Source organism: Hypanus sabinus, chromosome 1 (genome assembly GCF_030144855.1).
Source record: "Hypanus sabinus isolate sHypSab1 chromosome 1, sHypSab1.hap1, whole genome shotgun sequence".
Lineage (NCBI taxonomy): Eukaryota > Metazoa > Chordata > Chondrichthyes > Myliobatiformes > Dasyatidae > Hypanus > Hypanus sabinus.
Genome location: NC_082706.1, coordinates 14,959,841 through 14,973,751, shown reverse-complemented (window position 1 = coordinate 14,973,751; position 13,911 = coordinate 14,959,841). Strand labels below are relative to the sequence as shown.

At 41.6% G+C, this 13,911-nt stretch overlaps 1 protein-coding gene across 1 annotated transcript; it reads right to left on the bottom strand.

Moving 5' to 3' along the window:
- Positions 1 to 832: 832 nt before the first annotated feature.
- On the bottom strand, positions 833 to 13,413 carry nudt18 (nudix (nucleoside diphosphate linked moiety X)-type motif 18). The gene is made up of 5 exons (XM_059964995.1): positions 13,293 to 13,413; positions 10,082 to 10,196; positions 6,930 to 7,081; positions 4,515 to 4,728; positions 833 to 3,094 (listed from the first exon to the last, which is right to left on the bottom strand). The coding sequence occupies exons 3-5, from the start codon at positions 7,077 to 7,079 to the stop codon at positions 2,493 to 2,495; spliced, it is 966 nt and encodes a 321-aa protein (XP_059820978.1). The 5' UTR covers positions 7,080 to 7,081; positions 10,082 to 10,196; positions 13,293 to 13,413; the 3' UTR covers positions 833 to 2,492.
- Positions 13,414 to 13,911: the final 498 nt, after the last annotated feature.

The following is a 13,911-nucleotide window of genomic DNA, read 5'->3' as shown; positions in this document are numbered from 1 at the left end:
AAATGTTGATTTCAGACTGACCAACCCAAGTAGGTACACACACCACTGCATTCAAAGCAGTCTCTGGGTAGTCTATCACAGATGGGGCAGGGGTGTCCAGTGGGATGAGTAGTGTGTAATTTGTGGGGTTCACAGGTCTACTGTGTGCTCCTGCCACATGCTCAGTGCCATCCGAGCGCAGCTCCCCGCAAGCTGTGCAGGAGTGTGGCTGTGTAGTAGCCGAAATGCTCCCACGTACATAGACTTCATGCCGTGTGGCTAGAAAATGTTTACGGAACGTGAAAGATTTTCTTTGTTGTACCGTATTGAATTTTTGATGGATTCTAGATCATGTTCTCTGGGGACTTTGCTATTAGTTGCATAGTGGGTGGTGGGGTTGATGCTTTTGTTGGAGCGACTGGGGAGGGGAGGGATGTTGTATTTGCTGCTTGTGTAATGGGAAGGGGTGGTTTTGGGGCTCTAACTTTTTTTTCTGTCTTTCTTCCTTTGAAGTTTGTTTCATGGATATCTGTGAAGAATTATAGTTGTATATTGTATATATTCTGATATTGAACCCTTTAATTAATAAATAAAATCAAAAGTATGTGATTTTTCAATTTTTCATTCTAATGTATGCATATTACAAAATGAAAACATTTAAAGTGCTGCAGAGTTTGCAGAACATGTAAAAATTTCCTGCTCAGAGCAATGGTTGGTCCACGCAGCTGTAAAAATAAAGTAGGGAGTGTGTTTAGTGCAGTAAGTTGAAGTGGATTATGAGAGAAAATATTTTGGGCATTTAATCTGCAGTGCGAATATTTTATTATAAATTGTTTTTTAATCAGCCTTTAATAAAGGATGTATTAATAAAGTAACACTTAGAAGGAAAAAAATTTGATTATTCTTTTTAATCAGGGTGGTGGCATTGTGGTACAAAAAGCTTTCAACAGGCATTTACCACATAAAAGCTAAATCAGGTCCAATATCGTCAAGCATTGGAGTAAGGAAATAAAAGATTTACCCAGTAAAGGGGGGAAAAATTACACCGTCTTCAAGATTCAGTTATTTGCAAGGTCAAGTGTATTTTTTATTTTAATCTGTCCATCAGGTCTTTTTGTCTCCCGTATGTTGAAGCCTAACCACTAATAGAAAATCTTTTTCCTTAATACTCCTGGATTGTGAAGTGGGATGTAGATGCTCCAGTGATAAAATTCCAATTTATATATACTAGCCTGCAGATCACCCTTGGGCAAGGTGCAGCACCGACTTAGCCCCCTACTACCGATCAGGGTCACATGAAGTCACAGGAGCAGGTGGTGGACAATTGTATGAGCAGCTGATGCACATCACAAGTCCTGGTTGTGCTACCAATGACTCCAGGCAGACAGTCTCTGAAGAGTATTGTTAATAGCTGGGGTGTCTTGTCTTGTAAATGACAATCCACTTCTACAGAAAAATCTGCAAACAACCATTGTCATGGAAAGACCGTGATTTCTTATGTGACACGACACTTAACAAAAGAATGCCTAAGTTCACTACAGGGCCTAGACTCAGGTTACGTCCACACTAGACCAGATAATTTTGAAAACGCCGGTTTCGCGTAAAAATAGGTGTCCACACAAGGCGTTTTTAAAAATATCTCTGTCCACATTAAAACGGATACTTCGGCGAATCTCCTCCTACTGCATATGTGCAGGACACATCTACTGAAAACAAGTGACATGTTTGGTGTCGAATCTCGCTGTGAAAGACTTGGTGCGCGTTTGTTCAGATACGGACTAGAAAAACTTAAGCAACGGACAGCTGTTGGCTCTCGCGCAGGAGGACTTAAAACTAAAAGAAAACAAATACTGGAGCATATGGAGGGAACCGACAGGGAGTTCACAGACAGTATGACCCGGCTAATGACGAACATTGAAAAACTGACAAACTCTGTTGCATTAATAAAGCCCCTTGTTAAATGTATAAAACATGTCTGCATCAGTATTACAGTATCTTGTATTTCCATACAATGTTACATTAGGCTGTTTCACATCTATTGTCAGAGAAGTACTTGCATAAATACCAACTTCATATGAGCAAGAACAGAAAACAGGGCAAAGTGAGTATACTTATTTATTCAGTAAGTTATGGGTCGAAGTATTTGGTGAGTACATTTCTAACTCTTCTGCCTTTAGTCTCATTGCCGTCTGTTCTGAAATTGTTAGGTTGCGTTCAAGAAAACTATGAAATGGTCTAAAACGGCACGTCATGACAGCATTTTTAAATTTCTCCAGTTACCCCATCCACACTGCTCTGGCCAATCCAGCATTTTCAAAATTACACACTCTGGAGAGTCTTTCTGAATATCTCCATTTTTGGAGGACGAAAACGCCGTTTTAGTGTGGATGGAGGGTAAAAACGAAGAGAAAAAGCTTCGGTTACGTATTTATCCAGTGTAGAGTGGACATAGCCTCAGGCAATCAATATAAAAAGATTCAACCTCCTTTTATTTTAATGTTTCCCTTGTCACTTTAATTCAAAAATGGCACAACAGAAGAAAATGACAATCTCTCTAACAACTGAATTTTTAAATCATCATTGTCCACTTTGTGCCAAGTGTACTTCACACTGTTAATATCTGGAGGGAACTGGCTGTATGTAGTTTCCACCTGGGCGACAGTGACCAGCACATTGAAACAAACACCATCTGTCTTCCCGGTGATTCCACCGCTGTGTTGCAACCCCAAGATGCCATGAGTTTTCACCTTGACCTGCGAATCCCTCAAGCACTCCTTGATCAGTCTGTAGATGGCCACTTCTACGCTGCAGGATAGATCGGCTGAGGAGGAACCACAGACAGTGATGGGGAAATGGGGATGGCTCTGATTGTTAGTCAGCAGCCACAGTTCATTGCTTTTGTTGAGAAAGGCTGATACTACTCGGTGACACACAACTGGGCAGGGCAACTCAGCAGGCATAATCACTGGATGAGAAGCTTTCTCTTTGTGCTTGACAGCAAATGAAATCAAATTTAAGATGTCTCTGGCTCTCAGGGGAAGTGGTGACACTCTGTCCCACCATCTTGCCTGCAAGGATTCCGCATCACTCTCTGATGTAGTCTTCAAGTTCCCTCCTAGAAATAAACATTGCTTAATATCAGCATTGGACTCATCAAATAAAATACCACCCAATACAAAATTTTTGTTGAAGTTACTAGAGGAGTAATTTCAAAATCCAACAGTGATTAATTGCTATGAAACCTCTGTGAATAATACATTTTTAGATAAAATTATCTCTGTAATGCTAATATTGATGTTTCGTTAGAACCATGAACATAACACACAAAAAAATTACAGGTTGAATACCCCTTATCTGAAATTCCAAAATCTGAAAACTTCTGAAATCAGATTTTTTTAAGTTTTGCCATGACATCACAAATTGAAAATTTCACCTGAAAAATGAAGATCTCGATCGTGTATTAGAGGACTGAACATATGCTGCTTAACGGTATGCTGATCACGAAACAAGCATAGACCTATCATAACAAACTGAAAATCAAAGGTAATTGTGAATATTCAGCACGCTGGTTGCAGAAATTTAAGAAAAGGCATGGCATCAAATTTTTAAAGCATCTGCTGATCATGAAAATTTAACACCAGAACAAGTATACGATGCTGTTTGCTTTTATACCTTACATAATGGCATTTATTACATTTTTAAAGTGTAGGCGATGAAAATCTAACACCAGAAGAAATGCTGATTTTTTTTTTACTTTACATAAAACCTAAAAAAAGGTAAATGCAAATACAGTGTACTGTAACCATTTAATCAAAACACAGCATCGTAGGTAGAGACCGAAAGCCTGCTGTTGTTCAACAGCTGATTCAGGAATTCTGATCCTGCTGTGCTGCTTTCGTTATCCTGTACACTTTATAATGATGCAATGTAATAATTTTTACTGTTAACAACACGTGTGATGAACACTGTAAGATAAAGACTGTTTATTTGTAGCCCATAAATTCAGAGTTGGAAAAGATATCTCATCTAACTATCTCATATATTTCAAAATCTGAAAAAATCCAAAACCCAAAACACTTCCAGCCCCAGGCATTTCAGATAAGGGGGTACTTAACCTGTACAATGAGTTACAGATGACTTTTACAAATGTTGTCCACTGAATGAACCATTTCATTGCCATTGATTCCTCATTTTTTACTTAGGAAAGTCCACAACACTAAGATCTCAAAAGCCAAATCCATAATACTTCAGTTTTTGAAAGAATAATTCAGATTCTTTATTACACAGTCCGTTGACACCAGTTATAACATAAAAAGGAATCAGCATATAAACAACATATACCTTAAAATTATTGTTTGATATGTTACAAAATACCAATTTACAAAAAAAGAAATTCCCGTCAAAATATACCCAGTGTATACATTCCAAAGTAAACAATTCAGGACTGCAGTCATTACTTTGTATTCGCTCATCATAGTGCGACAGCCACTTTAATTCCCATCACTCCCACCTTCACCAAAAAGGGAAATGCGCACCTGTAATTCTTGCCAGGAAAACAAACCGGATCCATCGTGGACCTCTTTCCTCCACGCTCAGCAGAGTGTAGGGCTCGCACTCCAAACCAGTTTCTTCTTGAACTTCTCTCTTCACGGCCTCAGTGATGGTTTCATTTTGTTCCATCCTCCCTGCTGGCAGGTACCACTTGCCATAACATTCTTGTTTTGCCTCCTGCATCATCACCACTTCTTTCTGCATGTTGGGATAGAAGTTGCAAGGACTGTAAATTTAGTATTTGGGAGAAAGGTGGTCCATATAAATTTTAACAAAAACTACACCTTTGCCGTCATTAATGTATGATTGGACTTGCCCAGATCCAACATACAAGAATAGCCACTAAATTTCAGACTTGAATCACAGGAAAAACACAGCTCAGCAAGCTTAACAAATCAAAGGGAATATACATATTCACATGCACGCATACAGACTTAAAGAACATTGCTAAATACTAGTGTATTAACCATATTAAAGAAAGATAAAAATCCTTAGCATTATTTGTCACCTATACATTGAAACATCCAATGAAATGCATCATCTGCGTCAATGACCAGCAGAGGGCAGAAGATGACCAACAGAAGGGAGAAGGCAGGAGTTTGGGGCCGTCAGGGGAATGGATCAGCCATGATGAAATGGTAGAGCAGACTCGATGGTTGGAGAATGTGCTGAAGACAGTTGGCAAGTGTCAGCATGTTTCTGGTACCGACGTATCATGCTCATAACTTACTAACTCTAACCCATATGCATTTGGAATGTGGGAGGAAACCGGAGCATCCAGAGGAAAGCCATGCAGTCATAAGGGAGACACTGTCCTTCCAAACAGTGGTGGAATTGAACCGGAATGCTGGCATTGTACAGCGTAATTCTAACCATTACACTACCTTGCTGCCCACAGGAGAGAAGACATATGCAAGTGGAACCACATTAAAGTTCAAATAGTTCACCATGAATTGCTAACTAACTTGCAGATATGTTCATGTCAGTGGAGTAGCAGCACTACATTATATCATTAATTAAGCATCCTGATAACATTCTTGTAATTAAAAGTAACTAGAACTACAACTAAACCAGTTTGTCACATTCATTGGATTCTTAGTAGCTTGGACTGGCTGCTTTATCCAAATATTGGCCCCACTTTACTCTTAAAGTTGCCCATTTATGATGTCTGTTTTGCCTCTGTTGTAGCACTTTGTTTAAATCATGTGGTAATGCACGTGACTAACCAAAGTTGGTCAAGGTTATTGATCTGACATGTTAACTACTTTGTTCTCTACAGATGTTGCTGTACCTGCTGCGTTTTTCTAACGCTTCGAAGTTCAAAGTAAATTCATTATCAAAGTATGTGTATGTCACCTGAGATTCATTTTCTTGTTGGCATTCACAGAACAAAGAAATACAATGGAATCACAAAGACTGGCAAACTGTACAATAACATAAACATAATAAAACATAAGTTTAAAAAAAAAGCAAGTAATACTGAGAACACACGAGTTGTAGCATCCTTGAAAGTGAAGGGTGATAACTGTTCATGAACCTGGTGATCTGGGACCTAAAGGCTTCTGTACCTCCTTCTCAATGGCAGCAAGAAGAAAGCTGGGCCTGAATGGTGGGAGTCCTTGATGATGGATGCTGTTTTCTTGTGGCAGTGCTCCTTGTAGGTACGCTTCATGGTGGGGAGGGCTTTTCCTGTGATGGACTGGGCTATACCCACCACTTTATGTAAGCTTTTCTGTTCATAGGCACAGGTGTTTCCGTAACAGGCTGTGATACAACCCATTATTATGCTCTCCAAAGAAGTTTGTCAAAGTTGTAGATGACATGCCAAATCTGTGCAAACTTCCCAGAAAGTAAAGGTACTGCCATGCCTTCCTTGTAAAGCCACTTGTGTGCTGGTCCCAGGGCAGATCTCCTGATATAACACTAAGGAATTTAAAGTTATTGACTCTCTTCACCTCCCATCCCCTAATGAGGACTTCCCCTAATAAAGAAGTGCAAAACCAAATGTTTTTAAATCATCTTCATTGTTCTTCTATTGCCCATCCCTTTGCTAAACTTGCACCTTGAATGTAAAAACAAAATCTCTCAATAACAGGGAGACAGAAGCAGTGTTAAGGAAGTTAGCTGAAAGTCTTGAGAAAGTTTCTAGAAGGATATTGTGTCGAAAGATCTACCAGCAGGAAGAGCGAAGTGGTACTAATCTCCTTATTTCAGGGGTTCCCAAGCTTTTTTATTCCATGCACCCCTATCATTAACCGAGGGGTCTATGGTTTCCAGGTGGGGCACTCCTGCCTTGTATCATCTAATTGCAGAGCAATGGTCATAGCCCTGGACTAGCTTCCTCACTAGCCAATTCCAGCACATTTTGGTCCCAGGAGTAGATGATGTAGCTGACTTACCTGCTCATTTAGTATTATTGCAGCAACGATGTAACAGACAGTTTTCCGCACAATTACAGGTACCACTTCATCCAGTGGGGAATCATAGTTCTTTACCTCCATGCCTTCTCCTTTCAAAAGGAGTTCCAGCTGATTTTCAATCGGATCCATCTCTTAATAAAAAACACGTATTTCAAAATAACAAATAAATCAAAGAAAAAAAATTGGCACGTTAAATATATATAGCAGTTACTGCACTGCAATGGGTAGTTGAAACTAAGTAGCCGCCATCAAGTTACATATGCACAGAAAGGTGCAGAAAAAGGCTAGCCACCCACCCTGCTCATGGACTGTTTATCCCATTCCCATCAGGGAAGAGGCTACACAACATCCACACCAGAACTACTATTCAAAAACAGTCACTCCACCCAAGCTGTTGGACTGATCAACCCCTCCAGCCTCATGGAGGTGTTTATGTACACCCACCCCACAATCACTACATACGCATCACCCAGCATCACTTTATGTACATAAAACAGTCTATGTATAGAACAGTTACTTGTACATTGTGTTTATATTTATATTTATTGTGCTTTTTTTCCATCTCTTATGCTGCATCGGATCAGGAGTAACAATCATTTTGTTCTCCTTACACTCATGTACTAACGAATGACAATAAACTATCTTGTTTTAAGAGACAACATTGATTCTTGAAATTAATTGGTAATTGAAGGAAGTTCCTTGAATTACAAAAATATTCCTACAGGATGAGGTTAGGTAACAGAGTTGGAGTCACATAGCACAGTAACAGGCCCTTTGGTTCAACTGGTTCATAGCTAGTCTCATGTTCCAGCGTTTGGTCCATATCCCTCTGACTCCTTCCAATCCATGTACCCAAGTACCTTTTAAACGTTGTTAATATACCTGTGTCAACCATTTCTTTTGGCAGCTTCAACCATTCACTAATTGCTCTCTTGATGAAGAAATTGGTGCTCATGTTCAGAATCAGTCAGGTTTAATATCACTGGCATATGGCATGAAATTTGTTGTTATGCTGCAGCAGTACATTGCAATACATAATAAAACTGTAAATTACAGTTAAGTATATACATTAGAAAAGTTAAATTAAATTAGTGCAAAAAAGAGAAAAGCAGTGTTCATGGGGTTCTCAAATTCCTCTTCTCTTACCTTAAACCTTGGCCCACTAGTCCTCATGATTTTATGCACTCCTATAACTTCACTTCTCACTCCAAACAATCCAAACCTACTCAACTTCTCTCCAAAACTCAGTCCCTTCAGCCCTGATTAACATCTTTGTAAATCTCCTCTGCTCCATTTTCATTGTAATGGCATCTTTCCTATAAAAGGGTGTCCAAAAGTGAAAATAATATTCTAAGTGCAGCTTATCAACACCCTGTACAACTGCAACATAACATTCCAACTTCAGTACTCAGTGCCCTGACTGAAGGCCAATGTACCAAAAACATCCTTCACCACCCTGTTTACCAGCAATGCCACTTTCAGGGAACCATAGTACTTGTATACTAGGTAACTCTGTTCTACACCATTCCCCAGGGCCCTACCATTCACTGTGAAAATCTGTCTTTCCAAAATGCAATACCTCACGTTATCAGAATTAAACTCCATTTGCCATTCTTTGGCTCAGTTACCCAAGCTGTTCAAAATCCCTCTGTAAATCCTATAACCACCTTCACTGTCAATGACACCACCCATTTTAGTGATATGCAAACCTACTAATTTTATAGATAGGACTACCGGTGAGATGGTGTTGCGTTTGACCGCAGCAGCCTCTCGGGGGCCAACCAATGGTGCAGTTTTCTTTTTAAAATGTGTTTTTTATGTTTGTAAGACTCTACCGGACTCTAAGAACAACTGATACAGCAGGTCTACCGCATCATTGATCTGTTCGCTGTTTGGAGCTGCAGGCCAGGGTGTAGAAGGAGCTGGCAGATGGGCCGGTAGAAGGTGAAGCCGGCAGACTGTAACCATGAGAAACTGTTTTGGATGTTTCTCTTGTGATCTCAAGATTTGTTGGACATTGATAATGTGCGATGTTGCAGGCCCATTTCCTTTGTATGGTGGTGAAACAGGCAGTTGTAGAAAGGACTAGGCCACAAGTGGGCTTGCCTGCTGCTGGAGTCCAGGTGAGAGTGTTGGAGGGGGTGTATCGTGGAGTCCATGCTTGGTAGGGAGCTGGCCTCTCCTGTCTGTGCTGCCCTCTGCTGCTCATCCAGTGGAATGACAGGTGGATTGCCAGCAACTGTACCATCAATTTGCATATCGCTCAAGGACATGGACTATACATGTGTTTTCTTGCATAACGACGTGTTTTTTTGCTCTCTCTCACTATTCTAAATGTATGTTATGCATCTTGGCCCCAGAGGAACGACATCTCGTTTGACTGCATGCATGTATGGTCTGAATGATAATTAAACTTGATTTGATTAGATAATTCCTTGTAATTCTCATGCAAATTATTGCAAAGGATCTAGCAGCTGAGCCCCAGAGAACATCACCATCACAAGCTTTCAGTCTGAAAAGCACCCTTCTGCCATTACCCTCTGCGTTCTACTGTCAAGCTAATTTTGTATTGTATCTCCCCTTATCCCATGTGATTTAACTTTTCATAGTACCCCATGTATCACGTGGACTCTTATCGCAGACCTCCTTAAGTCCATAGAGACCACACCTACCACCTTACCCTAATCGATCTTCTTGGTTGCTAGTCTTTCCAAATGGTCGTACACCTTATCCCTCAGAATCCTCTCTGATATTCTATTTGTCAATAGTCCCCTGGTTTTCTTTGTAGCCCTTCTTAAATAAAGGCACAATGTTAGTTACCCTCCAGTCTTCTGGCCCCTCACTAATGTTGATGCATACATCCCAGCTAGGGCTCCTGCAATTACTGCTCTAGCTTCCCACAGAGTCCTTGGCTAAACCTGATCCAGCCCTGGGGATTTATCTTCATATATTTTAAGACATTCATTTCATGCTCATTTTAAAGATGGGTACTCAGCTGGAGCCTGACTTCCTTTTATACCTGCAAATTTTAAAACTCTGCAGGCTCCTCACTTCTGCTGCAAAGAGGCAGGGTCTCAAAAAACAGCAAGCTCTAATCTGTAGAACAAGTCTTAAAGCAAGTTGTGAATTACCTGATCTTAGTTGGACATCAGTTTGACCCTGTAACTGGACTGAATGTCTTGATTGCAGGGAGGGAAATTTCCTCAGGATTCTAACTCCAGACCATTAGCCGACATGAATCAGTGCCTGTGAAAGAAAAGAAAACTGGATTAAAATGAAGTTCAAAGTTCAAATTTATTATCAAGGTACATAAACATGTATATCACCAGAAGAATCAGAATCAGATTTATTATCGCTAGCATGTGACATGAAATTTGTTAACTTCCCAGCAGCAGTTCAATGCAATACATAATCTAGCAGAGAGAGAAAAAATAAAATAAAACATAATAATAAATAAACAAGTAAATCAATTACATATATTGAATAGATTTAAAAGAATGTGCAGAAACAGAAATACTGTATATTAAAAAAAAAGTGAGGTAGTGCCCAAAGCTTCAATGTCCATTTAGGAATTGGATGGCAGAGGGGAAGAAGCTGTTCCTGAATCGCTGAGTGTGTGCTTTCAGGCTTCTGTATCTCCTACCTGTTGGTAACAGTGAGAAAAGGGCATGCCCTGGGTGCATAATGGACGATGCCTTTCTGAGACACTGCTCCCTAAAGATGTCCTGGGTACTTTGTAGGCTAGTGCCCAAAACGGAGCTGACTAGATTTACAACCTTCTGCAGCTTCTTTCAGTTCTGTGCAGTAGCCCCTCCTTACCAGACAGTGATGCAGCCTGTCAGAATGCTCTCCATGGTACAACTATAGAAGTTTTTGAGTGTATTTGTTGACACACCAAATCTCTTCAAGTTCCTAATAAATTATAGCAGCTGTTCTGCCTTCTTTATAACTATATATGATTCTTGGGGACATTCACAGTAGAACAAAGAAATACAATAGAATCAGTGAAAACTGAACACAAAGACTGACAATCAATGTGATAAAGACAAACTGCAAACACAAGAGAAAAATTTAAACAAGTAAATAAATTGAGATCAAGGGTTGTAAAGTTCTTGAAAGTGAGCCCATAGCAATCATACTACCACCAATATGAAGCGACTCAAAACTGCATAGAAAGCATCTCATCCAGTGGCATCATGGCTATTCCAACATTCACTCTTGGCTGATTTATTTTCCCTCTAAACCCCATTCTCCTGCCTGCTCGCCATAACCTTTGATGCCCTCATCAATCTTCGCTTTAAATATAGCCAGTGACTTGGCCTCTAGAGCTGTCTGTGACAATGAATTCCACAGATTCACCACCCCTGGCGAAAGAAATTCCTACCCATCCCTGTTTTAAATGGATGTCCTTCTGTTCTGAAGCTGTGCTCTTCAGTCCTAGACTCCCCCATTACATCTCCCATCTTCCACCCCCATCGTCATCACATTCTACAGGGGCGGCATTGAGAGCATCCTGAGCAGCTGCATCACTGCCTGGTTCGGGAATTGCACCGTCTCAGATCGCAAGACCCTGCAGCAGATAGTGAGGTCAGCTGAGAAGATCATCGGGGTCTCTCCTCCCACCATTACAGACATTTACACCACACGCTGCATCTGCAAAGCAAACAGCATTATGAAGGACCCCATGCACCCCTCATACAAACTTTTCTCCCTCCTGCCATCTGGGAAAAGGCACCGAAGCATTCAGGCTCTCACGACCAGACCATGTAACAGTTTCTTCCCCCAAGCCATCAGACTCCTCAATACCCAGAGTATGGACTGACACCAACTTACTGCCCTTTACTGTGCCTATTGTCTTATTTACTATTTATTGTAATGCCTGCACTGTTTTGTGCATTTTATGCAGTTTTGGGTAGGTCTGTAGTCTAGTGTCGTTTTTTTCTGTGTTGTTTTTATGTAGTTCAGTATGTTTTTGTACTGTTTCATGTAGCACCATGGTCCTGAAAAAATCTCATTTTTACTGTGTACTGTACCAGCAGTTATGGTCGAAATGACAATAAAAAGTGACTTGACTTACAGAAAACATTCTTTCCATGTCCACACTATCTAGACCTTTCATATACCACAGTACATACAGTCAGGCTCAAAGAATTCTATCCTGCTCTTGGGAGACTTTGAACTGCCTCCATTATAAGATGGACTCTTGAACTCACAGTCTGCATCATCATGGCTTTGCAATTTATTTCCTGACTGTAACTTCCTTCTAACTACAATACTTTGCTCAGCATTCTGTAACTGTTTTCCACTGCACTCCGATTGTAATGAACTGATCTGTATGGAGTGCACACAAAACAAAGTTTTCCGCTATGCCCCTGTACTCTTGACAATATAAAGCATCTGACAGCAGCCTTTTGAGGTATTATAATCCTAATACAGGGTAATAGCTCTATGTATGATTCACTTTATGACTTCTCAAAAACTCTCGCTTATCTACCATGACAGGTGTATGATTTATGTATTTATTGACATACAGCTCTTCTCTCCTCCATCCCCACCCCTTCGTTCTTACACTCCATTCTCCACCCCAACTTCCTACACCCGTCCTCCACATTCCTTCATCCCCACTCCTTTACACACTGTTCTCCACCCTCACCCCATCCTCCACCTTCATCCCTCTTCCCTCCCCATCCCATCCTCCACCTTCATCCCTCTTCCCTCCCCATCCCATCCTCCACCTTCATCCCTCTTCCCTCCCCATCCCATCCTCCACCTTCATCCCTCTTCCCTCCCCATCCCATCCTCCACCTTCATCCCTCTTCCCTCCCCATCCCATCCTCCACCTTCATCCCTCTTCCCTCCCCATCCCATCCTCCACCCTCATCCCTCTTCCCTCTCCATCCCATCCTCCACCTTCATCCCTCTTCCCACCCCATCCCATCCTCCACCTTCATCCCTCTTCCCTCCCCATCCCATCTTCCACCTTCATCCCTCTTCCCTCCCCATCCCATCCTCCACCCTCATCCCTCTTCCCTCTCCATCCCATCCTCCACCTTCATCCCTCTTCCCACCCCATCCCATCCTCCACCTTCATCCCTCTTCCCTCCCTCATCCCATCCTCCACCTTCATCCCTCTTCCCTCCCCCAACCCATCCTCCACCTTCATCCCTCTTCCCTCCCCATCCCATCCTCCACCTTCATCCCTCTTCCCTCCCCAACCCATCCTCCACCTTCATCCCTCTTCCCTCCCTCATCCCATCCTCCACCTTCATCCCTCTTCCCTCCCTCATCCCATCCTCCACCTTCATCCCTCCCCCACCCCACTCTCTTTCCCTCATTCCTCACCATTTCCCAGCAAAGCTCCGGCACAACCCAGGCCCTGTTGTCAGGGGACACGGGAACAGAAAAAGCCGCTGTCCACTTCCCAGAGCCGCCATAACGTCATGACGTCTTCCGCGTCTGTGACCTAAACGGAGCGCAAGTCGTCACAGGCTAATCCAAATGTCAATCAAAACCAGATTACCGCCTCCTATTGAATTATGCTCTTCAGGTGAGGGCGGTGTGTCCTGGAACCGATTTTGCATAAACGGAGATGTTGAAAATATATGGATAGTTAGCAACTGAGAACCATTTCTTTGGAAATAAAAAAAGACAAAGTACTGGAAGTGCTCACCAGGTCAGATAGAAGGAAGCAAAGTGGGAAAAACTGCCGGGAATCCTTTTCAAAATTATGCAGAGCGGTGGTTTCCAATGGTAGAGCAATGATCCGGTTTGGGAGCCAGAGTGGAGAGTTAAGGGGAAGGAGGACAAAACTGCTTATGGCAAGGCGATTTGCAGACAGCAAAAATAGGGGGAAAGCAAAGACGAGCAGAAGATAAGTACAGAATTTAAAGGCACTGTATCAAAGTTCATGCGGCATGCATTAGATGAGGGAACTAAAGCATAAATATTCAAATGTGTTTGA